The sequence below is a fragment of the Oreochromis aureus genome, linkage group 6 (assembly GCF_013358895.1).
Source record: "Oreochromis aureus strain Israel breed Guangdong linkage group 6, ZZ_aureus, whole genome shotgun sequence".
Classification (NCBI taxonomy): Eukaryota; Metazoa; Chordata; class Actinopteri; order Cichliformes; family Cichlidae; genus Oreochromis; species Oreochromis aureus.
The window spans coordinates 28,554,414-28,581,464 of NC_052947.1; the positions used below are offsets into that span (position 1 = coordinate 28,554,414).

The following is a 27,051-nucleotide window of genomic DNA, read 5'->3' on the forward strand; positions in this document are numbered from 1 at the left end:
GAGGTGTTGGTTGGTTGTCGGCTTTGTATGTGCTTTCAACCACAAACATCCCCAGGTGAAAAATGTGGGTTGGCAGGGACCTGTTGTTGGGCTTCATGGTTAAAAACATTTTATAGTCTTGGCTTCCCTACCCGACGACACTGTGTTCTCTGCACTTGCAGCTCTTTTTCTTTGCCCTTTATTCTTTTTAAAAGGAGACTTTTAAAAAAAAAAAGTTTATTTAACAAATAGTGTTAGTTAAGTTAATAAACAGTCATGTTAAATAAAGGACATTACAGGTAATGATCAATAATAGTAATAATAATATTTTTATATCCTTATGAATCAGTGACATTTAAAGGCTTCCTGCTTCCTCTTCACATTGAGGAGATATAGTGTTAACAAGGTGCAGCTTCAGTTTGCATCTCAGTGGATTTGTTCAGTTTGTTAACTGCATACAAAGCAGTCCACAGAACAGTCCACTGGGAGAGATACACACTGCCTTATGTGACACTTTAATTGTAGTTTAAACAACACAGGATTGCACAGTATAACACTGTTCTCACAGCAGTGATGTTCTTTGGTATCTTTCATTGAATTTTTTATACCGCTAATATTTTTTAATCCTCTAATGTAGAAGTGAAAGCAACAAGCTTCACGTCATGTCTAAAAGTCACCAAGCTTCCTTTAGTAAACACAAGCAACACACAAAAGTCAATACACAAATCTCTGACTTGCATATTAATAACTATATTCAAGACACTGGGGATTCACTGGATTTCACAAGACTTAGTGGTCCCTGTTTGTTTGTTTTGATAGGAAACGCAGCTTATCAGAATTTATGTCTCTTTGACCTCAGACACACACAAATACACACACACACACACACACACACACACACACACACACACACACACACACACACACACACACACACACACACACACACACACACACACACACACACACGCCCACACATGGCCTCAAAAACGTAAACATACGGATGCAAGTTTTTTTCCATAATGCACACACACTGACTTTTACGCATAAGCAAACACTTGGAAATTTTCAGTACACTTATGTCACACATAATTCCCAAAGCACACACATACTAACACATTCCATCAGTAGCCACTTTCACACAGCATGTTCAAGGCTACCTCCGGTTTTAGTCTGCCAGCATGATACCTAAAAGTGCAGAGTGGAGTCACACATGAGCAAAGGCATGCAATGACTTCCTAATTAGTTGATTTCTTAGTTGCATCATATCACAGTTCCTGTGTGTTTTGTTTAGATTAAGTGTCTGATACCCAGTCGTGTTCCAACTGTGCTAAGTATGACTGATAGCCAGAACATTGGAGAATTGGGACCGCTCATGACCCTTTGTCAGCTCAGTGCATAGTTTTTGCAGGAAATGACAGTAAATAAAAAACAAACAAAAAGTCACTGTTGTTTTTACCTACTGCTTGTGTCAGGCTTGTCCCCCAAAATGAGAATTTTATACTGATTTCTTGTCTTTGAGGCATTTAGTGCTATTTTTTAATTTCAAACTGAAAATCATTTCTTAGAGACATCATGTCATTGTGAGACTGGAAATCTATAGTTCTTAATATAATCTTAATTTTTCATCACTTGTTTTTGGCATCTTGTGATGGTTGAGGGGATTGTGTGGCTCGGTGATCCCAGGAGCTATGCTGTCAGTGGTTATTGCTTGTGGTAGGGTCTCCTAAAGCGAATTTAACCAAATGAAGAGCACTTGCAGATAATTTCTTTGATGAAGACAACAAAGGACCAGTTCACCCTGTCTGGGATAGGGTTACTGCCAGTCCTAGGGAGGGAGCTTGACGGAGAGTGCCTGGTGCCATGCCTTCGTCCATTGGGCTGCCGTTTGTGGTGCCATTACGCCATAAATTGCACCATATGACGTCAAATTGATGTCACATCCACTGTCGCTAACCGGTGTTTCTGCAGGTAGTGCACTTCTGCACTTTTGTAACCCGGTCCTTTGCACCATTGCAGCTACAGCTGGTTTGAAGACAGGACTGTCTGATTCGGTTGGATTTACTGCTGTTTCAATGATATAACACTAAAGAAGGTCAGAGATTAACAGATTATACGGAAGTAGATGTTGCTACGGTTTGAAAAAATGAACTTTGTTTTGACTTCCTCTCCTTTAGAGTCAGTGCTGATGTTGTGGTATTGTCTGAGTGGTGACATCTATGTTGCAAAATAGTGCAGTGGCTATTTGCGCTGTAACCGTGAGCATAAATACATGTGGGTGTATGACGATGTTACTGGCAGTCAGCAAAGCGACTGACACAGCAGGTATACTGGAGCCTTTAGACTGTTGCACCCGCACCCAGACTCAAATGCTCAGTAGAAAAAGGATGGATGGATGGATACCCTGGAAGCCAGGTTATTATATTAATGTGTTGTAATCTGTACATATGGTAAGTGATTGGAAACTGCATTCAGAGTAGATTAAATCTACTACCCGGTGTATAATTGTAAAGGCCTGTTTTTTTGATATCTTGTCAAACAGGAGGGGAAGCTATAGTTGTACTGCATGCCGCTGCACGATATAAGAATAAAAAGCCAGGGAGTGTGTGAAGGTTGGACTGAGACTGAGACTGGACCAGTTAGACTGAGACCTGATGCTGAAACAGCAGCAGGTCTGAAGCTCAGAGCCAGAAATAAAACGATAGAAGTTGCAGATAGTTCAAGCTGGCTCTCTCCGTCTCCTGCATCTCAAGAGACTGCGATATAGTTCTCTGCACTCATGTGTGGTCCAGATAAACCACAGCTGACAATAAGCATTTAAAGTTTATTTCATGTGTCTGGACGCAGTGGCTGGTAATGGTTGTGGTAATTTTATCTTGTATATGATGAATCAGTTATCTCATGACACCATGAAGATGATCTTATGTAATAAAAGTGATTATTGTACAAACTGCTTGTAGTAAACAAAAATGCTGAATCGAGCTGATTGATACATTCAAGCCTCGTGTCCATTCATTCCATGTTGACAGCTTCATTTGAAGGAACACCGACTCACTAATTAACCATCATTATTATATTCATTGCTGATAATGGATTCATTTTCTTTGTGTGATGTGGGTAACACTTTAAAATGAATGCCATTTATATAATATAAAGCTAATATTATATGCATTATACTGTATCAGAAGCCGCCCCTCATCTGAAGTTAAAAATATGCTTTTATAGAGTTTCTGATCTTGCATATGGAAGCTCGTTTCCGCCACTAAAAGAAAAAAAAAAGTATCCATAACTCGAAGTTTCGAGTTATCTTTCTTGAAATTTTGAGTTATTCTCGCGAAATTTCAAGTTAGCGCTGCCAATCAGTAATCTACCTGAATGACGTCATTTCCTTGTTACCTGGAAGCTGAAGCCCTCTGCTACAAATGCTACAGCTAAGCTACCAGTATTACAGCCAGTCATGAATGCACAGATTGCTGATTATTTTCAGCGTGGCTTCGCAAATGATGAAATCCTTGTGTTTTTAGCTTAATCACATGGCGTTACTCACAGCAAACATACTCTCGAAAGCGCCAATTTGTTGTTATCCGGTTTTGAGTGCGCATTCCACGTAGATTACTGATTAGCAGAGCTAATCCAAAATTTAATAAGTTAATAAGTCGAAATTTTGAGTTAATAAGTCAAAATTTTGAGAAAATAACTCGAAATTTCGAGTTATGGATAATTACGGGCTTCCATAGTTATATGTATGTTGGACTTTTGAAAAGCAGATTTTAAAGTTTTGAAGTTTTAAAGTTTTAGGTTATACTAACAGGAATTTAGAGAAGCACCTTAGATTCTCTACATTCTGTAAAAATGTGAAAATTGTATTCTCTCCTCATGAAACATCTTTCCCCATGAAAATATGTTTCACGGTGGGCTGTGCGGCATGTTTGATGAATTCCTGGACTGTGTACTGCCAAAGAACAAGGGTAAAGAAAAATGTCATTCGATTTCTCCAGTCATTTATTAAACTCGTGCACAAACACATTTAAACAAAGCTGCAGACACTAAATGGATTTTAAAGACAAAAGCTAACTTTTATGGAGTTTCCTGCAATCCAAACCACAAAGCAAAGAGTGCAGAAAGCAGAGTTGAACAGCCAAGCTACTGGCCCTGTCAGCTGGCTCATTATAGTGAAAAAAGACTCTGCCAAGACTTCGGCTATTAGATAACTTTTTGGAACACATCTTGTGAAGTTCTTTTAATTATTAAGTACCTGACAGATGGCCTGTGGCTGATAAGCCAATTTATTCTGGCTTTTGGCATTTGCAACATGACCAAATGAACCAGCAGGTCCTCTTTTTTAAAATCTTTTCCCTTTTTTTTCTACCTGGACCGTCTTAGGGGAAAGGGTTAGCATAGAAGGGAGTAAACAGTGCAGTCATCTTCTAGGCAAAGTGACAGCTGTGACAGCCCCCGCCCTCCCTTCCTCTTCTGACCTTGTGGATGTCATGCACAGCATGTGTGCACGGCTCTACCAATGAGCCAGCTCCTGCAAATGAACACATCTCTGTACATCCATGTGTGCGGGCTAGCTGGGACTTCAGCTTTCTCCAGCTGTGAAAAGGCAAGCAGAAAAACGTGTTCATAGGGCTCTAAGGCCAGAGCTGTAAACTCTGTTCAGTCTGTCTCACATTAGGTTTTTCTCTAAATGGACCATTTATGTAAAGCACGTCCATGAAACAGTAACAATGTTGTCTGCCTTCTTGCAGTTTAATAGTCCTTGGATGTTGTTAGATTTCCCCCTTCCAGGCTATTTATTCACTGCAACAAGTGTTAACTGCAAATAATCATCATTAGATATCTGATTTGCAGCGGGGGACTCACACTTGTCATAATGATACTTTAGGAGAGAGTTTAACAGCTGTTATTTTTATTATGTTTTTAAGAGGCAGTTGACACTTACTGAAAACCTTAATCAACACGTGGACTCTACTCCTTTGATCCAATTCTGTTTTTAAAGTACTTTATGTAAATTTGTCTTTTGAGTTTTTGAAACACTTTAGTCCTGATGTCTTAAAAATCTGGATTTTATACACAGTGAAAATTAAGATCTCAGTATGACTCCTTTTTTTCTGTGGCCAGATTTTATTTTATTTAGGCTCCAGATACTTTGATGTGACTCTCAGATCATTCTAAGAGCTGAATTTTAATGTGGTAAAATCTAATATGCTTTGAAGACATCAACTGATTGAAAAACTTGACAGTAAACAAGTTTGTCAAATCATATTTTTACATTTTTTAAATCACACTTTCTTGTGCTGACGCATCTTTTCAGAAAATAAAACGTTGGGGTTACGTGCACATATTTCTCATCTTGAACTCATTGAACCTGGTGATTAGTATCTTCACTGAATCCAAGTTATACACTTTCATGAGCTTCAAACAACGGACCCAACAGGACACTTGGACTCAGTTGACGCTTGCATTATGAAAATGCCTTTTCTCTATTGCATTAACAAACTCAATAAAGGGCAGCATGTAGAGACTGATCTGATATAGAACCATCATAAACCACTGAGGTATACCACATGAGACACCGCAGTTTTTCTCACAGTGATTCTGTAAATGATCAGCAGACATCAAAAACATATATCAGTCAAAAAGACAGACGAGAGAGACAGCAACTCTGCACGATGGGGGTCATAACTCTGTTACATGATGGAAATAAGAAGTTTAACAAACAGGTTCCTGAAGATGTGACAACTTATCGGCATATTGTCCAAGAGTGACCATAAAAATAGCACCAGTACTAAAGAGAGCGGTGCTGTGATAGGTGTCGTTAATTTAAAGCTTGTCAGAATGGCAACTTGGATTCAGACAGCAGTTAAAAATTTCAGCTGTTATTTGGGAGCAGACAGATGTGTTACCAGATAGCACACTGTGAGGAAAACCCCCTCTGAGCTGCAGCAGTGCCCTCCCTCTCAGCACTGAGTAGCTTAGTGAAAGGCCAAGAGGAGTCAGGGTGGTGATTTGTAGGCTAAAAATAGTAACCTTGCCTAGTCTAATGTCTGGATAAATGATAGCTTCAGTTTGTTCTCATCAAAATCTCTCCTCATATTAGTAATCGCTGAGTTAGAAACATCAGCGTGAGGATGTTCAATAAACACTATGTGTTCACAAAGTTTGCGTTTGTGTTTACATTCTGGGGAAATAAAGTCATGGCTGTCATTGCTCATAATCAGCCTTTGAGTGATTCTCCAAGTATTTTAAACGCCGCTGTGTCTCACTTTTTGAGTGTAATGAATGAGTGTCGCAGTTTTTCTGATACAGTTGTTTTTAGGAGAGGAGGTGATTAACATGATGTAAAATATAATTAAATGCTGAAGGCCACAGTGACAGAATTAGGTGACACAGTAACACAGACTGCTTATGTTGATTATATGTCATTATCGTGTTGTGAAAGAGCTCTGACAATGACTTTTTGAAAATTAGTTATGAGAGTGGGGGAGAGTGCTGTTTGAAATTTAAAAAGAGGGTCAGAAATTAACCAAAAAATCTCAGTTCAACGCATTAGAGTGATTACTTCTTAAATTACAATAGATTAATGTATGTAATTGACATGCATTTCATTCTAGACTGCAGATAGCATTAGGTGAATCCCCAAAAGGTAAAAACAATAAAAAATAAAAACGAAACCCTCCAAAACTTAGTAAAGCAGGAGCGTCCTGCCACCTCCAATTTAAATGTCATCCCTCAGTGAGCGTACACTGTTAGTTGAGTGAGTGAGCAGCTAGAGGTGAGACAATTCTGCTGTTTTCAGTAATCATCCAATGCTAAATATCAGGAATATTTACCTGCTTTTTCAATCCTAAAGGGAACAGATGGCAAAAAAGATAATTGAAGGAAAGATGTGACAGAGCTCGTGATCTGTGTGTCTCATGTCACCCCCACTCCTGCTCGCTGGCTGCAAATGTCACACCAGGTGGATCTCTTTTGACTCTGTGGGATACAGTTGGACTGCATTAACTACACAGCCTCTTTGATGATTGCTCAGCCCATATTTTTCCACGCAACTCAATAAAAAGAATAAAACCAGCAGTCGTGTTTTGATTATGAACACCTTGTTTTTTTTCATTGCCTGCAACTGATTCTGAATTACAAAACACATTGCAGTTTCAGCGTAGACTGGAGCCTCCCTTGTTAGTGTCTGCTGCATTGGAGGTGAGTACACTGCCAGGTCAGAGACCAGGAAGCAATTAGTCTTTAACTCAGTGTGTCGACATGCACTTAAGCAACCGGATTAGAGTCCTATTTTTGCAATAATGTGAATTTTTAAATTGTATTTCCCTGATTTCACAAGTGTTCGAAAAGAGATTATTTGTGCTGGTTAAATAAGTTTCCACTAATAGTTTGTTATTTGTAAAATTCAGTCACATGTTGATAGGAAGCAGTGTATCTCATTGATACTTATGTTAATAAGCTGCAAATGCTTCTAACAATCACATTAGTCCTGAGCTTGTATAGCATTTGCTATTTCACAATGTCTAAGTGTCTGCATTGCAAATAATTATGTGAAACGTGCACAAACATACATGAAAATAGAATGTTTAAAGAAAAAGAGAGTTTTTACAATCCTAAAGGCTTGAAAATAAATATTTGGTATAAACACCTTTACTCACCTTTACTCATCACCTTACTTCAGTACAGCCTGAACTCTCCTAGGCAAGCGTTCTTGTAATTTCTATAAGTGGAAGGATCATTAAAGCTCTTTTTTGGATGTTGGCTGTCTTTTGTTTTCCTCTGTCAAGATAAGCCCACACTAATATTGAGGTCTGAGGTCCGGGGAGGCTAATTGATGACTGATGGTGTAACATTGTGTGTTTTTCTATCCAGGTTTGAATTTATTGCCATAGCAGTTTGTTTGAGATCTTTGTCAAGCTGAAAAAATAAACCATTAAAAACTGGAAATGGTGGATCACATTCTGACAAATTCTGTTCATAATTCCATCAGTCTTGAAAAGATCTCCAAAATCACAGGTTGAAATGCAGCCCCAAATCTTGACTGACCTTCCACCATGTTTTAGAGATGCCTGTAGACACTCACTCTTGTCCCGCTCTTCTGATCTCCTCCGTACGTATTGATTGGACTCAAAAATGTAAAAGCGTATAAGATCTTTTGCCAATGATTTTCAGTCCTTGTGGACTTCATACTTGCTCTTTCCCCCTTGGGTTTTTTAAAGCTTTTTAAAAATGTTTTTTTAGGCATGATTCATATGTCAGTGTTTACTGTTTCAGCTGCAAGAAGCAGAATGAAAATGAATAAAAAAGCAGCCAATGTCCAAAGAAAAACTTTAAAGTTAATTGAGAGAATCTTGAGCAAAGAGTACTACTGCTCAAGAAAACTTACAGAATTACAACAAAGTCTGGCTCTTTGGAAGCAAAATATAAAGAAATGAGAGGTGACTCAAGACTGTTGCGCAGCACTGTGCATATCTCAGTTTCCCGTGTGATCTGAGATAATGCACATTTTGGTGTTCACCTGCAGCCTGGATGGACTTTCTAGACTTCTCCTGAAGCCTTGGTATTAAAGCTGCACTCTGACAGTAGAAGAAGGTTTTGTTTACATACTGTAATGATGGAGGGAGGGAACAAGGGTTTGATTTACTTTGACATCAGCCGCCCATGTTGATAACATGGGTGGAGAGTCTAGGATGACCCCAGTCTTTAACATTATCCCCTTCTGCCCGCCCCTTCCTCTCCTGCCGGGAAACCCCTGTTCAGCTTCACCCTGCCAAGCTGTTCATTAACAGGAGCTGGTTGGCGTCCTGCTTGCTAATCAAGCTGGATTGGAGAGTCTGGCTAATTAGCCGACATCACTGCGCTGACCCCCCATGCTTCTGTTTTCATTACTGTCTCTTGGCTGCTTTGAGTCTTTTGATCAGCCCTCTGCTCTGTGTCTTTTTTTATCCATGGCCTCGTATGCAAATCTTCCTGACACACTACTAAAGGGCAAATGCTAAAATGTTTTTAGAGATACGAGGATATATTAAAGAACAACACAACACTAATTCAAAACAAAATGAAAGCATACTTTGGAGTGAATTGTTCTGGTATATCTTCCATCCATAGCATAGGAAAAGCTGGCTTTTGATTAAAAGCACAGACTAATGAGACAAAAGTGTGTTTTAAGCTCGTTAGTAATGTTCGTGCACTTTCTCCTCTTAAGAAAGAGTAAAACTGATGATAAAATAACTGTCTCCTATTTTCTGCTCTGCAATCATAAAGTGCAATCAGACTGGGATGCGCTCTGTTAATGTGTCTCTGTTGTTGTTTTTAAGAGAACATCAGATTGTGCCCATCCCTTTTTAATAGCTCCACTGGTGCACACATGTTGTCACAAACTGTGCACACATGTCTCTTTATAGCTTTGGGAGCTGAGCACACCAAACTGGAAATAATTCTAGAGAATTCTGTTTTGCATCTAATGCATTTCTGCTGTTGTAAAATCGCCCTGTCTGTGCAGAGGACATCTGGGAAATCCTGTTGGCCCTCATGTTACCAAGGGGCATCCTTCATACTACATCATCCAGTCAACACGTGCTGTAACACCACCTGGCCATCGCGGTCTTCCTCTGTTGAGCCTAGTGACTGAGTTCATCGTTGCTTTCGGTGTTACACTCTGCTTCCCCTGCTGTTCTGGCAAAGCAGCGCCACCCAGTCTGTCTTGAATTTCCCATTAAGACCCAATTAGGCTGTAATAGGGGATAGAAGCCACAGGAGTAAACCCTTCTGTCCCGCAGCTTTCAGAAAGAATGTGTTAATGGACAGCCTAGTGTGTGCAGTGATGTGTTGTCAGGTACACTCATTTACAGGTTTCATTTTCTGCACCATTACGACTCGCCCTAGTGAATCTTTAAATGGAACTTTGCAAACCAGGCACAGCAGACAGTGTAAACCTACCAGGCTGGATGCCGATAACAGTTTGTTTTGGCTCATGTGCTTAGCTACAAGTGGTTCGACGTGAGATATATATTTATTTACAACACATGACAGCCAGCATCACTCATCCATTAGCCTTGGACCTTGGCATGGTCCCAGGGAAGGAAGTGTTTTCCTTTTGCGTATCTTAACTTTTGAAATGAAATTTTGTGCAGACTTGAACTGCTGGATGTACTTTATCTACATGAAATTTAATACATTAATTTCCTTCTCATTATTGTAGTAACTCTACTGTCATAAGGTAGTGTTATTACAGAATTGTCCATCCATTCTGAGCCTGTCCTAGCTGTCATTGGGCGAGAGGCAGGATACACCTTGGGCAGCCTGCCAGTCTGTCGCAGGGCTAACACAGAGAAACAGACAATTATTCACACTCTCAGACACTTTAGAATTACTCGCCCGAAGAGAACCCACACAGACATAGGGAGAACCCACATGGGGAGAACATGCAAGCTCCACGCAGAAAGGCTTTGGACAGATGGTGAACCTTACTGTGAAGCAACAGTGCTAACCCCAGCACTGTCATGCTTTTTACAAAATACCTGCAAAATTGATAATAATCCCCTTTAGCCGTACTCGAACATAATGCTAGTAACCTATTGTTAGGTTACGTTTTATACATATTAGCATCAGTGTAAGCAACACATCTGTACGTTTACAAACGTGCCATCTCTAACACTGGTTTACCACTTCTTAGACCATTTTCATTCAGTGCAGCTCTAAACTTTTCAAGAAACTGAGCTGCAAACACCCGATGCAGTCGCACAGGACATCAAACAGTCTTTAACCTGCCAGCTCCCCAGTACAAAGTACTAACTTGTACAAACATGTATTTATTTGTCTTTTTGTTCTGAGTGTTTTCCATTATCTGGGAACATTAAGCCATGGTTCGCCCTTTGAAAAGCTGATGTGAAATACACAATTCATGTGCAGCCAAATGTTTGTCCTAGTTGCCATCACTCATTCATGCCGTAGATGAGGGAATAAAGCAAAAGGGGAAAACAAGAGGATTATCCTTCAGGATCAGCTGTGTGTGGGTGGATGTGAGTAAGTACTGCAAGTGCAGTCTCCCTCCCTCCCTCTCTTTCACTCTCTCCACTCATGTCTGTCAACCCCTCTGTTATCCCTGTGTGTCCTTGGCTAACATAGTAACTACTGACCTGTAGTCAGTGTGTTGGGGGTAACTAAGTATAGGTTTACAGTGTTGGTATATGCTGCGTGTGAGTTTGCAATTACATGAAAAGAATAACTGCCATTAATTAAAGAGAACAGGTGTTAGCATGTATAGATGTGTATGGTGTCGAGGTTGCAAAGCTTCTGTATCAGATTTACTCTCAATGCTGAATATGTTGTATTCTACACCCCCGTATAGATCGTTTATTTCTCCTTACTTGACTGTTTCACACATGAAAATGTTGGTAAAGTTTGCTGTTGGTGTGAGCTGTTACCCCAAAGTTAGTCATCCCAGCCCAAACTGTGATTTTTCATCTCAAAAATAAATTAATTAGTTAAACAAAAAAACAAAACAAAGAAAAATGAACCCTTCAACATGTTATTTTCCTTTAAATCATAATTTATTTTTAGATAAATAACACATCTTCACAAATTTAGCACTTACAGCAGTGTAGCCTATTTCTGCAAGGTCTGAAAAGGAAGCATTTCTCTTAGACCAGTAATGGTGTAAAGCCTCAGCAGGCTGACATGGAAGAAAGTGGCAAAGCAATCGAATGAGTCTCTGTTGCATTAGTCCAGAGGCCAGTGTCAAACTGACTGAAATGACATTGATCACTGTGGCGCCTCACTGCGCGATACTGTCAGCTCTCGCTGAGATACGGGTCATGCGTCTCCTTTTACTGATGATTTATTTCTCTGGGTTCAAGCTCTTTTCATTCGTTCTACGTTTGACGCTATATTTTTCATGATAGAAAAAAACCGGAGGGATATTCTCAGGACTGGTACTTTTTCTCATAGGATAAGAGAAGCTTTCCTGCTTCCAGGAAATATATATTGGCAAGTGTTCAAATAGATGCAGGGAAAAAAAATGTAATGAAGACTAGCCTGGTTAGTGTTATTAATCCAAATCCACTTAAAGGGTGTTCGAACTGAAATGAATTTACAGGACAGCACAAGTTGAGAATGAGCAGCAACGCACTTTAAATGTGTTCTTGGAAAAATGGCAGTCTTCCAGATTTCTCTCTAGCAGAGAGTACTTCCGAAGCATCATGTTGTATGTGTGAAATTAATGAATGTATGCAAGTGACTGGGAGCCTACCCTGTATGCCGTATGCGAGTGCTGCTGTAATATTTAAAGTGATCTGTGCCTTATCACATGCCCTACACATTATATCAGTAGCGATGATATGCCAGCCATATGTTTACGCTATGCATCATGCGTATGTTTGCACTGCTCTTGCTATTTACTGCTGTGTACACAAATATATGAAAAAGGGAGGTAACTGGTTTTGCTTGTTTAACAGATCACATAAAGAAAAACGAGCTCAGACTTTACTTAACACCTGCAGATATTTACTTAAGAAGTTTGCGCCCACTCCAGGTTGATGCTGTATTTTATGTGCTGAAAGGGAGTGTTAAGTGAAATGGACTTGTAATTGACGCATACTGTTTCGCTGCTTAGTTGAACTGGACTAAAGGAAGGATACCTTAAGTAACATCAGCTCACTCCACCTGACCACTATTTATAGTGTTGCAAATGTAGCATTATTTTCCTCAGCCTATTTTACCTGTAGCAACTCTACTTTTATCTACCAACACGTTTGCCTGTTTTGGCTTACATAAATGTTACCTTTTGTTCTCCACATTCCCCTATTTGAGTATCCAAATTTCCTCAAATTTGCAATGGTTGCCAGTGGGATGAATGTTGATGAGGCTCTGATAAAAATGATGGATGCTGCATTTACTTGAAAGGTAGGAAGGGATGTGTAAATGCAAATATCGGTCCAGTGTTCATGAATGACAAATGCAAATGAAGAACAATAGCTGGGATGTTATTTTATTTCTGTCTTACAATACCAGCCACATGTCATACAGTGTTTATATTATTGCATGTTAACAAGCTCATTATTTTTTATGATATAATACATAATGCAGCGTGGTGACATTTGAGGGTCTTACCGTATCTGTAATTGCATTAATGATGCAAATCACATTGAGTCATTTTAATTGATAGATGGAATTCATTCATTCACCACTATCCTAAAATCAAAATTAAGCCTTCTACTTGAGTATAATTTCTCTAAACTTATTTCATGTCTTTAATTTTACGTGATAAGAAGTTAATATAATCATGTGGCAAATGTGAATCTGCTATATGAGTAGCTCTGTGCATTGCAACACTGTGCCAGATCAGTTTACAGCCTGTAGAATGCTTACAAGAGTGTTCATACTCTAAGGGAGCTGTGGATGACAATATTTAAGGCATGTCAGAAACATTAGGCAGGTTTTTTGCACCAAAATATTAGAGTTTGATAGAAAATGCAAAAAAAAAGTTTACAACTAAGGTTATGTTGCTGTATACAACTGAAAATACTAACAGAATCAAGTATGGAGGTTTGTCTTCCGTATTGGAAAAAAAAAAATAAATCCAACAAGTAGTTCTACAATTTTTGCAGAGATGTGAGTCATACTCTTCCAGACTTACACACAGTTGTGCACTCTCATGCTCCCCATTAAACCCTAATATTTTTCATACATTGAGTGATGTAATAATCATGTAGAGAGCCTAGAACAATGAACAATTTTAATAGAATAATAATGAAATGAAAGGCTTACACATATGTGCACAAACAGTTTAATAGGTTAGCAACGGAGCAACAAATCATAAGACACTGCTATATTTTCAGACACTTGTATTGTGACTGTAAAGGAAGATGAGAATACTTTTATTATTTTAAGACTTTTATTTTGTATTACCTTGATAATATTTTTTATTGGAGTAGATTTTTTTAATTCGAGAAATATTATATTGTAGCAAAGAGTCGTGGATAATTATTTGAGTCAACTGCACTGTATTTCTTACATTGGCACTCTTGAATTTATGAGCTGATCTATAACAATAGCAAATTATTAAAAAGTTGTTGCAAATTGATCGGCTTGTCACCTTCAGTTGTACCAGAAAATAACCAGTGATTGACATCAGTTAAGAATCAGCAGCATATTATCTGCTGGGTGATTCCTCTGAGGTATTAGGTTGATTCATTTTGTCCTTCATTGATGACGATTGCCTTTTTAATGCAGTGCCATCCGAGGGCTGATTTTCCACCTCGTCCCTTGCGCACAGAGATTTCTCCAGATTCTTGGACTCTTTTGATGATATGTAGTGTAAATAATAAGATATTCAAAGGTTTCAGTCTAAAATTGTAGATTTCTTTTTGGATCTGCAAATACTTGTGTCAGTATTTAATTTGCAATTGGCCTTTCTGGATTTGAATACTTGTACTGTGATAAATGACTCTCTTTGAGCCCAGTGTTTAAATAAAACGAACAGCATATTTTCTCAAAGGTTGTCAACCATTTATTTTCTTCTTCTTCTTTTGGTCTTTGCAGGATCCCAGAACTAAGCACAAGTTCAAGATCCACACCTATGGGAGCCCCACCTTCTGTGATCACTGTGGCTCTCTGCTCTACGGCCTCATTCACCAGGGCATGAAGTGCGACTGTGAGTAATTAAGTTTAAGAGAAAATTCATTCTGTGAACCGTGTTTTCATAAATGAGCATGCGTGGCTCTACACCGACTATGTCGTAGTTTAAAGCCATTTTTTCAGCAGGACTCTTGTCAAAAAAAATATCATATGGGGATCTGTTCCCCTCCTCCTGACTTCCACTCATTAAAATTACACATTGTCTCTCTTCACTGTGCGGCTATGTTTGCTGCACCTTCATAATAAGCCTCGTATCAAAGCTTTTCTGAGTCTTTATTAATATTTCTTCCTTAGTTGTCTTCCCTTTAATCTTGCATTAGTGGATTAACGTCTGAAAGCCTTAATGAGCTCCTGCATTATCTGCTACATACTCAGAATGGCAGTTAGGCAAAATGATTGCTCCAGGGTGTACAAAAATAGAGATGTGGAAATGATATTTTAGCAGATCAGCCACACCTCTAGTCACGCCACAATGTGATTACACATTTTGGTAGTTTTAAGCACTGTTAACACAAGGTTGTGCCAGGGAGGTACAAATAATACAACACTCCCAAGGAAGAATGTGTCAGCACCATAACCGGTTTTCATTTATTTTCACCTGCTGACCCGATGACGTGATGATGCAATCACCATGCAACTGTTCCCAATCCATGAAACGACAGCTCAGCTGACTGACACACATGTATGAATATGGGTCATAACCTTGTTAACTGCTCTTCAAAAAAATAATAATTTAACATTGTGTAAAGATGGTATTCTTATATCAGCCTATCCAGTGGGACATTAAGGTTGCATGTGTAAAAACAACGCTTTTAAAATATGGAATATATTTTGCTGTCCATCTTTTATAATATATATATGTCTTCTATATAATGTACAGGTAAGTCAATGCATCTTTATCTTAAAAAAAAAAAAAACTTTTTTCATGTCAGTCAATTCTGAGAAAGCTCCCATTCTTTTTTCAGTCACCTTTGTTTGATTTGCATCAAATGCATAATGTATAAACTTGCTTTTCTCTGATATCTTATATCTCTTCTGTCCCACCAGCCTGCGATATGAATGTCCATAATCAGTGTGTTATGAATGTGCCCAGCCTGTGTGGAACTGATTACACTGAAAGGAGGGGGCGTGTTTACCTCAAGTGTGAGGTCAGCGGAGATAAACTGCAGGTCACAGGTAGGCCTCATAACCCTTCATAGACACTTAATGAAATGAGCTTAAAATGCAGAGGGGATGTATCTGAACCGACAGATTTATACTAATGTGTCGCTCCGCATCAAATGGGATGAGGGTATAGATGGTTGCAGACGCTATTGCTCTGGTTCAGTTGCAAGCGTGGATCAATCTCAACACTTTACCCTTATTGTCAATAATCCCTGAATGCCCACTTTCACACACACACATTCACTGTCTATCCCCGCTGCCATTACCTGAATTGAACCATCCTCATTAATTCTGCCTCAACTCGGCCTGCTTCCGACGCACTGTGTCGAACTTCTAGCTACATAACTGGCCTTGAGACTATCGCCTATCAGTATGCCAAAACCCTGCTCGCTTCTGGGTCATAGATCGATAAAGTTTCTCCTGTTTAGCATTCTGCTGTAAGAAACGATTCACAGTTTCGACACATTTGGAAGGCAATCCCAAACCAAATATGTAGTCCTGCAGTGGTGTGTGGTCTGCTGCGTAGGCCTTGTGTTGATACTTTTTTTAAACAGTCACGACTCGCTCTGCGTTCGCTGGATTTTCTGTGTAACTGAATTGTCTCTGCAAAGCAAATTCAAGGCTTGATTTTATTAATTTATGTCCAGTCAGAATTACACACAGACAGGATCTGAGTGTTCTCCTTGTGAACAGGGTCATGGCGCTATAATTATATGTCTCACTATTATTCATTTGAAGGCTGCTTCACATGATCATGTCACTGGCTGTTATTGGTGTTTCAATCGCTGATGCATCTGGTTTTAAAGAAACATCTGTTAAGCTTATTAACAGATGTGATATATTGTTAAGAGCATTTCCTTAGTGCAATATATAAAATAGTGATGACATGTTCCATAAACCTTCGAAAGGGAAAATTGTTTCTTGCAGCCATTTGTTATGATTATGTTAGCAGGCGAAAAAAGAGTAAGGCTATGTGAGAAATATACAGTACTGTGCAAAAGTCTTGACTCTAGCAGCCTGTCAGCATAGAACATAATTTGTTTTCATTTATTTTGTTGAATTTGTGGAAAAATGCCAAAGACAAGACAGTTTGAGAGGCTTGAAACAGTATTACTGCACCAACAAGGTGGTTCCCAAAGAGCTGTTAGCTGAAAACTTGGTATATCTGCTGTGGAGTGTGTCTTTAAAAAACTGAGGAAACTGGACAAGTGAAGGATAAAAGTCGCTGTCTGTGTGTTATTTGTCCTGTCTTACTGCCATCACCCTCCACCGTTCAACGACAGCTCGCCCCCCCTCCATGGGCCTGGTTCTGCTGGAGATTTCTTCCTGTTAAAAGGGAGTTTTTCCTTCCCACTATCGCCAAGTGCTTGCTCAAAGCTGGTCGTTTGATTGTTGTAGTTTTCTGTGAATTATTGTAAGATATTTACCTTACAGTATAAAGTGGCTTGTGGCAACTTTTTATGATTTATCTAAATAAAACTGAATGGAAAAAAACATTTAAAAAGAAGATGTGTCAGACATTAAGACCGAGTATCTGAAAATCATGTTTTTAAGAAATAAGAAAAAGTCCAGAAGACATGACAGGACCTGAGAGATGCATCTGGCCCTTAAGTTGATCCATTTATTGTTGACAGAAGGCTCATCATAAATGGTCTCAGTGGAAGGGTGTCTGCCAAGAAGTCATTCAGACAGGAGAAAAGACTGAGGCATGACAAATGAGGAGTAGCTGAAGATTTTGTCATTTTTAGTGTCACACCAGTTTAGGGTAAAGATTCATGTCTCTCAACACCATGCAGTAAGTTGTCTCTACACATCAAAATGTCTCATGGTTAATGATGGAAATTTACTAAAATGTAGCAATTCTATTATGAATATCACTTATCAATTCTTTATTGAGAGTCACCACCAACTCTAAGCAACATATCAAAGACATTACAATTATGCAAATTAATTGCATGCTGTGGTCAATTGTTTGTGCATATTGGAGGTATTTTCCCTCTTTGTTGGGATCAGTGTTGGGGTTGTTACACCAAAAAAATCCCTACCGTAATGAGAGCAAAATTAAAAACCAGCACAAAGAGACTTCAAAGCGATGGGTTCAGTGATTCTACAGCAGAAACATGAACAGGTAGAAATGGAGGTTGTAGCCTGATTTCTGCTCCCTGTTGAAGTTCAGGGTCTGACTGCTGGGCCGGGGTCGGCATTCACTTAGCTTTCACATAACTCTGGGCTCTTGGCTAGCTTAGCATTAGCATGCTGTCTGGTTAGCGTAGCGTTAGCATGCTTTCTGTGCAGGTGATTGCAAAGAGTCAAAGTTGTGTTAGCAGCATAATGCAGCTGTTTCTACCTTGAAGGCAGTTTCCACTTTACCATTGCACTCTCGTCCGTGTTTGCTATGAAAATAAAAGCACTGACAATATTCACGCTTTAGACTGTGACTCTATTTTTCTTCTCTAACAAACGAACTGAAATCAGCTGATTGCAGTGCAAGTGTAAGTGGAATCATAAGCAGGACTGATATGCAAGCAGAGTAACAATTCCAAGGATTCCCATCCCTACTCAGGATGACACATCTTGAGCGCAGGATTGTAAAAAAAAGAAAAGCAAAAGGTTTTTGACCTCCTGCAAAATCTATTTCCTACTTTTTCCACCAGCTGGTGTCATTTTGTGTCAGTCTGTCTGCGTTTCTCTCTGTGTCTGTGTTTGACACACAGTATAGAATAACACAGTATATATAACCAGACAGATACATAACTGTCTGACTACAGATAATTCACAACCATAAAAGACAGAGCTATTAAACTTTGTGTCCAGGTGTGCAGTAGTGATCAAAATGAATGCTGAGTTTGAAGACAGTTACAGTCCTATTTATGAGTACTGAGTAAAGAAAGCTGAAATAAGGGGCCAAAAGGGTTGATGCCCCTTCTGACTTTAGGCCTCCTGTCCGATTTTTCTCTCTCTCTTTGCTTTTTAGAGTGTTCCTATCACAAGATAATCTCCAGTTTCTATATAATTTATCTGTTTATTTGTCTTTTGCATGACTCGCCTAGCCAATTTCCAAATATAAACAGCATACAACAAGATGAAGTGTTTTCGTTTCTAAATAATAAATCATTTCAGTTTTCAACTGTTGTATTTGGAGACAGCATAAAATAATCCTTTCAGAGCAGATAATGTCTGACCAGCTGCTGTGGTTAAGCTGAGATAATTTCATACATAATCTGTCAAATGTATTCGCTGTTACATTCCCAACTAAATGTGGCACAAAATGAACACTGTTAGATAGTGTTAGATGCTGCCATTTGTGCAGATTCTTCAGTGTTAAGTATGCAGCTGTTCTGGGAGGTGTGGTCTTAATTGTGCATTACTGAACAAAACTCTGTTATCAACAGGGACAGTTTGTACCAGCTTAATAATAATGATGCCAAATGTAGAAGAATAAAGGAGAGCAAATAATAAGTTTTTGTAGCATTCTGTGCAAAATCTAAAACTGCAAAGGAATGGTTAATATTGATTTTCAGCTCTTTATATAAAAGGTTGTAAAAATAGTGGACTGTAGACAGTGAACAGTTGCCCAACTGTGCAGTTTATAATGAAAAAAAGAAGAAGCCAGCAGTGTGTGTGTCATGTAGGAACCCATTTTGTGTTGTATTTCAAGGCATGCTGTAAATCCCCTGGCTGAAATGATGCATTAGCACATTAGCTAGAACAATAGTGATGGCAGAGAGTTGACAGCAGGCACACATAATCACTGAATTAACTGGCTAAAAGGGGTCAGTGCATTACAAGTCCCTGCTGAACTTCACTGACATTCACTTATCAAATTAACACTAGAAGAAACAGGGTCAGTGTTGGCAGGGAAATGGTGCAAATGTTAGGGAATATGTTTTGAGTGAGGAACAAAATTAATTGGACGGTTATATCATTTCTGTGCTTATCTCAGTGTTATCTAAGCACAATTGTACTCATTTTTTTGTTTTGCTTTCCTGGGCTAAAAATATGAAAAGGAAAAAGGAACAGATGGTCATTTATTGGTACATAAATCAATGATTATGATTGATGTGGATTAATTTCATGCCCTTTGGCACTATTAGTGGAATTATTGCAGTTTATAGTAGTAATACACTTACCCGCTGGGTTAAGCGTTGGGATTTTAGGACTGTAATTAATCATTTGGATGCAAAAGAATGCTTAAATGTTTCAACTGAGTTCAAGTGTGACATAAAACAGAAAGTACAACTATACCCATGAATAACCAAGATTAGGTTTATTCATTCAAGAGCGCTCTGCAAGAGTGGAGCTGTTATGCTTCTCACTCTCCTCCTCTCTTTTGCACATTCAGTCTCATCTGGTTGCCAAAATTCAACAAATAATAATAATATCCTGCTGGCATTTTTGGCCGCAGCTCCTTCAGAAGCATTTTAGTCCAGTATTTCTTTCATTTTTGCTGAAATCTGCACTGCCAGCGTATCTCAAGATAATAAAAGGTGGATTGTTTCGCACATTTTCACACATACTATATGCACTGTGTGAAAACGCCTGCTAATTTGAAGCTTACATGCGTTTAAGAGCTCACGAGTGTGCACGTGTCTACATCGGGAACAGGAAACCACCATTATCACCTCTAGCTGCGTTTCGTTTGACTCTCGGCCTTCTGAGGCACATACGGTCAAATTCCTGATGTGGACTCGGTGAGTTCAAATTTGCATGTGATCTCTGGTTAGCGTTAGCGCGTGTGTTTGCGTGTAGGTGTGTTTGTGTAGAACTGCTGTACCAGCCTGCAGCCCACTCAAGCCAGATTGCATCGCTGATTACATTAGCTGCTGTAGATGCCCCGCAGACAGCCTGCCAAACAGAGTCCTGTTACAGCCAGTCAAAAAGTTTACAAAGAAGGTGTAGCAGACAGCTGGGAACAATAAAGTCCACATCATTTTCACATGCATCATTCCACAAACACAGAAATATGAGTGTTTACAGACTGGTGTGTAGGTAGTAGGTAAATCTTCTGAAAACTTCATAAAACAAAATCCCTACATTGTTGTTAAATGCAGAAAAAGGTTGCAGAGATTTTGGAAAGTACATTTTATAGATAGAAGTTGAGTACATAACAAACTTACAAACTTTTTAATCAGAAATCCATAGTCACCTGATATCTGACAGAAATTGTAAAGATTTATTAGATATATGCGAGATACAAGCTGCTTGAAAGTGCAAAAATACCTTTTTTGTTTCACTTTCGTCTCTCTTTTTCTTTTTCCTGTAATTGGGAGGGGGTCAGACTCGTTCTAGTGTTCTTAATATACACAACATATTTCCCTAGATCCCTTGATTCAAATGAGGGTATTTGGTTAGAGGCCTTTTCTAAAATAGATGCAGCTGTGTGTGTTCACAGTTTTTGCCTTTTCATATACATTTGCCCCACAAATCAGCAGCTTGGTTAAAAATGCTCTCACATGTAAAACATGACGAGAGTTGGAATGGGCAGAATTAGTAGCGTGCGATGGTGCCTTTAAGAGGAGAAGGAAAACTTGATTTCCTGTGAGTGGATAATGATTAGTGTTAGAGTTCTTCAGCCAGAACTACAGTTCTTACACAGTGTGCTGTGATTGAAGAGTTTCTCCAATTTCCTTGAAATTCCCCAACTGGCTGGAGCCAAAGTGTTCAATAGGAAGTGACATAGATGCCAAGGGAAGCAGCTGCGCTTTAATCAGATGAATGAAGTCACACATAAACTGCAGTAATAATAACAATATGAATAATAAGAGGAATAAAATGAGTCATTTAATAACAGCGAGAGGTATTTGTGCAGTTTGTGGAAACATGCATGTTAAGAGTGTGTTTTGTCAGTTGGAGCAAAATAGAGATAGGGATATGGTGAGGAAGACAAAACGAGATCTGTTTCTCTGGTGAAGGACAGAGATAACCCACTAACCTTGTTTTCTGCCTCTTATTCCTGCACACAGCTCTCCTCTGTTAGTTGGCTCTGAGACAACAACCCTCCTGGGGTTTTTTTCAGCAACCTTATTGTTCATTGATTCTCTGCAAATTTTTCCAGAGTTGGAGAAGTCTTTTGGTAGAGAGCCCTTTACCGAACTTTCATTTTTCTGCTTGTTTACTGTGCACGAATGTAACAAATGAATGGGGTCAAACTCGGTTCAGGCGTAGCAAATTGACTCTAAAGTATCACTGGGGGACGCTTAACCTCGTTTCATCCTTCAACAATATGTACTTTTACCCGCTGCGATCATAATAACTCAGTCAGTGACTAAAAATTGGCTTCACTCTTACCATTACATCTATCAGTCTAGGCAGTATATAAAATACTGAAACTCACAGGGATTCCCTTCATACTTTTGCCAGACTTTAAGATACTCCTACTAGGTGGCGTTTTGTTTGAGGATTGCTCCTAATCTTCTCCTGTTATTTTGCTACTGATATATATAATACATATATAAATATGTATACATAATGCAGCCCATACATTGTTCATAACACTGCTCACACTGCAGTAAACAGCTGACACTGAGAGGAGACTCCAGACAGACTGGAGGAGGACGTTCTGCAGAGGCCGACTCTCTCATAACCTGATAGTTATGAATCACATATGAGTAACCTGATTACTGATTACGTCCCTGCAAACATTAAATTAATAATACAAATTGCATTCAAACAGGTGTCTCCTTAGTTTTGGTCTTGTAGGGGTCAGTGAGTCAATAGATTTAAGAAAAGAATGCCAGTAATGAGCAACAGTACCGTAGACATTCTTAGTCTTTCAAATATAAAACCAGATATTTACTCTGCAGAGACAGCACAAGCTTAACCCTGGGTAATTATTACAGTTCAGGTTGGTTCCCATGTTGACTTACCCAATTCTTCAAACTAGCATCATTCACCACCCCTCTCACCTTCCTTTTATCTTTGCTTTAACCTTCCCATTGGACTTTTGTGTCTCCTTTCTTCAAATGTGCCTCTGCTAGTTGTTACATTATACCTGCTGTAGGAGTTTACATGTAGGTGCATTGTAGGTGTGTGTAGGTCAGATTGGCAGCGGAGGCTATAGATGTGGGTGGATCAGTGAAGCCAGATTTGACTGTTGAACCTTGGAGGTGTAGTTACACTTCACAGTAATCGAGAAAAAAAATTCACCCTCGATGTTGTTAACATCTTCTGGCTGATGGAGCTGCAGTTGCTTTTGCACTTTTCTTTTCCTGTTGCTGCTTTTGTGGTTTTCTCAGTACTGATAATTCTTGCCAAAAATAGACAGCGTGAGGTTCGAATGAGATCCTACTGCTAAAATTCATTGGCCCTTCAACCATAAAGGAAAATACAAATTATTTAAGCATTTATGTAGTTTCTGGGTTCATGGTCAAGTTGCCAAGGAGACAGGAAGTGACCCAGTGTGTGTGTATTTGTGATAGCTTATAGTAATAGTCACTCTGCAGTTTTATGCACACAGATGGTTTCTAAAAGTTTTCCTGTCACATTTTGGATATTCGTTTGCCAATATATTCTGCACGGTGTTCCATCAGTTTTGTAGTACATCCCCTTTCTTACCTTTTCTTCCCAATGATCAAACTCAATTAATTAGCAAAATGTCAAAATAAAAGTCCATTCTGGTTAAAGTGTTCATCCTCACCTGTTCATTCGAAATGATTAAAAACAATTCTTTACTCTCTGAATCCAAAGAGGCCTTGCTGGAAGGCACAGTTGGGGTCGGGTCAAAGCTCTGCCTGAGTTCTGGCGGAGGTTACGCCAGAACTGCCCAACGACAAGCTGCATCCACTCTGCAGCATTTTCTCAGAGTAATTTCCATTTCTTTGTAGTGTCTGAGTCATTCTGTAGAAAACCCAACAAGTTCTTGCCAAGAGAAAATTTACTTTAAAATCCCGCTATTAAATTTTCCCAGTGAATCAGAGCTAAGACGGAGCAGCTGACAGCACTTGTGATGCTAGCATTGCCAGCGTTTTTCCACTGCAGGGTGTTGGCCACTGGGCCAGCAGTGTCTCCTGCCTGAAGATGCAGTGAGCTCTTTGGCTGTACAACTATGTCCTTGTAATGAAGATATGCACAATCTGAACAGTACGATGAATATATTATCGTTTGAAACACACTTCACAGCTCTTTTAGCGCCCATTATGTTTTCAAGTTTTAATAAATGCATTGCATTCGCTGAGATAATATCCTCACTCATCAAAGTAGTAACAAGCACAGACATTCAAATTTCTGTGGCGTGCTTGTGCAGGCTGGTCATTCCATTTCCCTTATGCTAATGTAATGTAAGATTACATTACATTTTTTTCAGGCCACTTTGTAAATACCGGGCTTTCAAGGGACAGAGTTAGACACACTTAAGGCACATTTGCTCAGGGAGGGTTTGCACACAGTGTTTACACAAGGAGGTGAAGAACAAACATGGCTGGCCTAATTTTTGAAGTCGGGTCATCCTGCTTCAGCCGAAGACGAGGCTTTGTGCGTCTCTGTAGATGGCTTCGCAAAGTAAATAAAGACTTGAAAGACTGTGGCTTACCACAGCATAATATTGGGTTGTTGTCATATCCATGCACACTCTCTTATAATACGCTCTTTATTTGTGAATCATAGCTTTGTAGACTGTGGAGATAGTGCTGTTCCAGCGGTTCTGGGGAATTAAAAAAAAAACAGCGACCGAACAGATCAAAAATCAAATTTGGGCCAACACCTTTGTGCCAGATTAAAGCTAAGCTAAACTAGACTAAAGTGTCATCACAAACAAAGCGTAAATGCTCTGTAATCAGAGCATTTACAGTAATCACTCAAAATCAGCAAGAAGAGGCAAGTAGAAGCAGCTGTTTACAGCGGTCTCTCTTCACTTCCCTGCTGTTTCCTGTCTGTCTTTGAATCCCTGCGATAGGGAAAGAATCTAATTGGAGTCAAAAGTTTTGTTTACAAGCATGAAAAGTCAGCAGGCTAAGAAACCAAACTCAGTGGCGACTTCTGTCTGTGTTTCTATTGATCTCATGTTTCCCTTTTCTCTAATATTACAGCATACACTAACAGTAATGGCATCCAGTGCATCCAGAGTAGGCAAACGTCTTAATAGTGCCTTATATGGATATTAAAAAAAATGGGCAGAACTGAAGCCATGGAGAACGCAATGATGAATGTATATAACTAAAAAAATAGTCCTTATTTTGATTGTTTGTGTTGTAAGTTTAGTTGTTCTGGCTTCTTAACCTAAAGCTTCGTTTTTCTGAAACAAACAGTTGCTGACAAACAGTCATGAATGGAAATTTGGTTAGAGTTGTGGAGGAGTTTTTGCTGATTGGAGGGAAACCGTTGCTTTAAATCACCTTGTGCAGCTTGCTTCTGTCCTGTTAACACATAAATGCACACACAGACTCTCTCCTTCCTTCAGTGTCTCTGTGGACCTCGGAAAACAGCTGAACTTTGTTGCTCCGGGATTTGTGCTGCTAGACTCCCAGAAGTCATGTCATTGGTATTCCCAGTGTGTTTGTCGGTGTCCTGCCTCAACTCCCTCCTCTCAGCATGTGCATACTCCCTTCACACCATCTGAACATATGGCTCTGCTTTTCATCACATCAGTTGTTGCTTGTTTGGTTTTTCTTATCTCGTTTTTGCGCTCTTGGTTTTGTTACGGTCTGTGGAACAGAAATGGACAGAAGTGGTTTTTGAAAGTAAACATGCATATTTGCACGCAGATGCAGTTTTCAGCTCACTTGGACTTACACAACAACAACAAAAACATAAACATAAACTATCACAGCTATTTGGCCCAAGTAGGTCGAGTCGGTTTCATAAGTAGTCGTCTATCGTTTAGTGTGCAGCAAGTTTTCTAACAGTGCGAATGAGAAAATCAATAATGACATCCAGCTAAGGCAGAGAAGGAGCACCCATCGTATGAGAAAAGAGACAACTAGAAGATGCAAAATCATACTAAGATTATATAATATGCAACATTTTACAGATGGAGGCCCATCCAGGGGTGTAAAACAACAACGGTGTTTATATATTTGATATTCGGTATTTCATTTCAAATGTAGTTCCCCTTTAACTGACAGCTTTCTACAACTCAGCAAAAAACTCACTCAGAAATTAAGACTTCTCACATATCTGGTTTGTTTTGTGGCACACAGTTGTGTGTGTGTGAGCTCTGTGCCTGCAAAGCTCAATTAGACAGTCTAGAATGCCCCCTACTGGTCATGACTGGAAGTACAGTTTTGCGATGGCTCTCGGGGACACTTCAGGTACTTGTTCGTATAAGTAGTCTGTAAACCAATAATGTTGTGGACAAAGCAACAAAGCAGAGCTAAAATTCAGACACACAGTTTCTCACATATACAAATATTACTTATTCCCCCCCCCCCCCACACACACACACACACACACACACACACACACACACACACACACTTTGTTAGTTAAATTTCTTGGTTGAAATTTGTGGTTAGCATAAAAACATCTATGTCTGATCAATCATTTATATTTCAACCAAATTACCAAACTATTCAAACTCACAAGCATAACACACCAAGAAGTGTCCCTTTTATATGCTTTACAGAATGTTCTTTGGTCCCAGGTCTTGGCATACATGAGGCCAGAATATGAAATATTCAAAACATGACCTTTACCGTCGAAGGATTGAAAAAAGTCTGGTGTAGAAGTTCAGCTTGCAGCAGATATTAAATTCAACTTCACTTGAATATTAGATGTGCAATCAGTGCATAACCATTCACTGGACTACAATTGTAGGTTCACACAGCACTTCAAGATTAAATCGGCCTTATAGAGTTACACTAGTATTTCTCTTCTATTCTGTTTTTGTCATTGTAAAAATAGCCCATGTGAATTCAGGTCTGAGACTACAACCATTTTTATAGCAGTTAGAGCTGCTGTGCTTTTAGGGCTACAGTGCCCACCAGCTATTATGTCAGGAAGAAGAAGAGATGTATTCATTTCCATTGCATTTTCTTCTGTTTGCGAAATGAAAAGAAATTGAAATAGAGGTTTATCTACAGACTGCAGTTCTACTGCAGAGTGCATCTGTATTAGAATGCACGCAATAGCAAAGATGTTCTTTGAAGATACTTATTCAACACATCTTGACTGGATTTCTGAGGAAGCCGAAGGTTGCCAGTTTAGGATCACTCAATATCTTCCCACACCTCAAGTTTCTCCTGGAAACGTCTGACGCTCCTGTGAAGTGTGCTCTATCTCCCTCTCTGTGCATGTTCTACAGCAGCTTGCTCATCACTCATCAAACTTCACACC

General features: G+C 39.2%; 1 protein-coding gene across 1 annotated transcript in view; it reads left to right on the plus strand.

Annotated features, from left to right (window-relative positions):
- prkcaa (protein kinase C, alpha, a) overlaps positions 1 to 27,051 on the plus strand; it is a 130,242-nt gene that overhangs the window by 57,507 nt on the left and 45,684 nt on the right. Inside the window, exons 4-5 of the mRNA XM_031729013.2 lie at positions 14,524 to 14,635; positions 15,667 to 15,795. Coding sequence (XP_031584873.1) covers positions 14,524 to 14,635; positions 15,667 to 15,795 — 241 coding nt within the window. The remainder of the gene's footprint in view (positions 1 to 14,523; positions 14,636 to 15,666; positions 15,796 to 27,051) is intronic.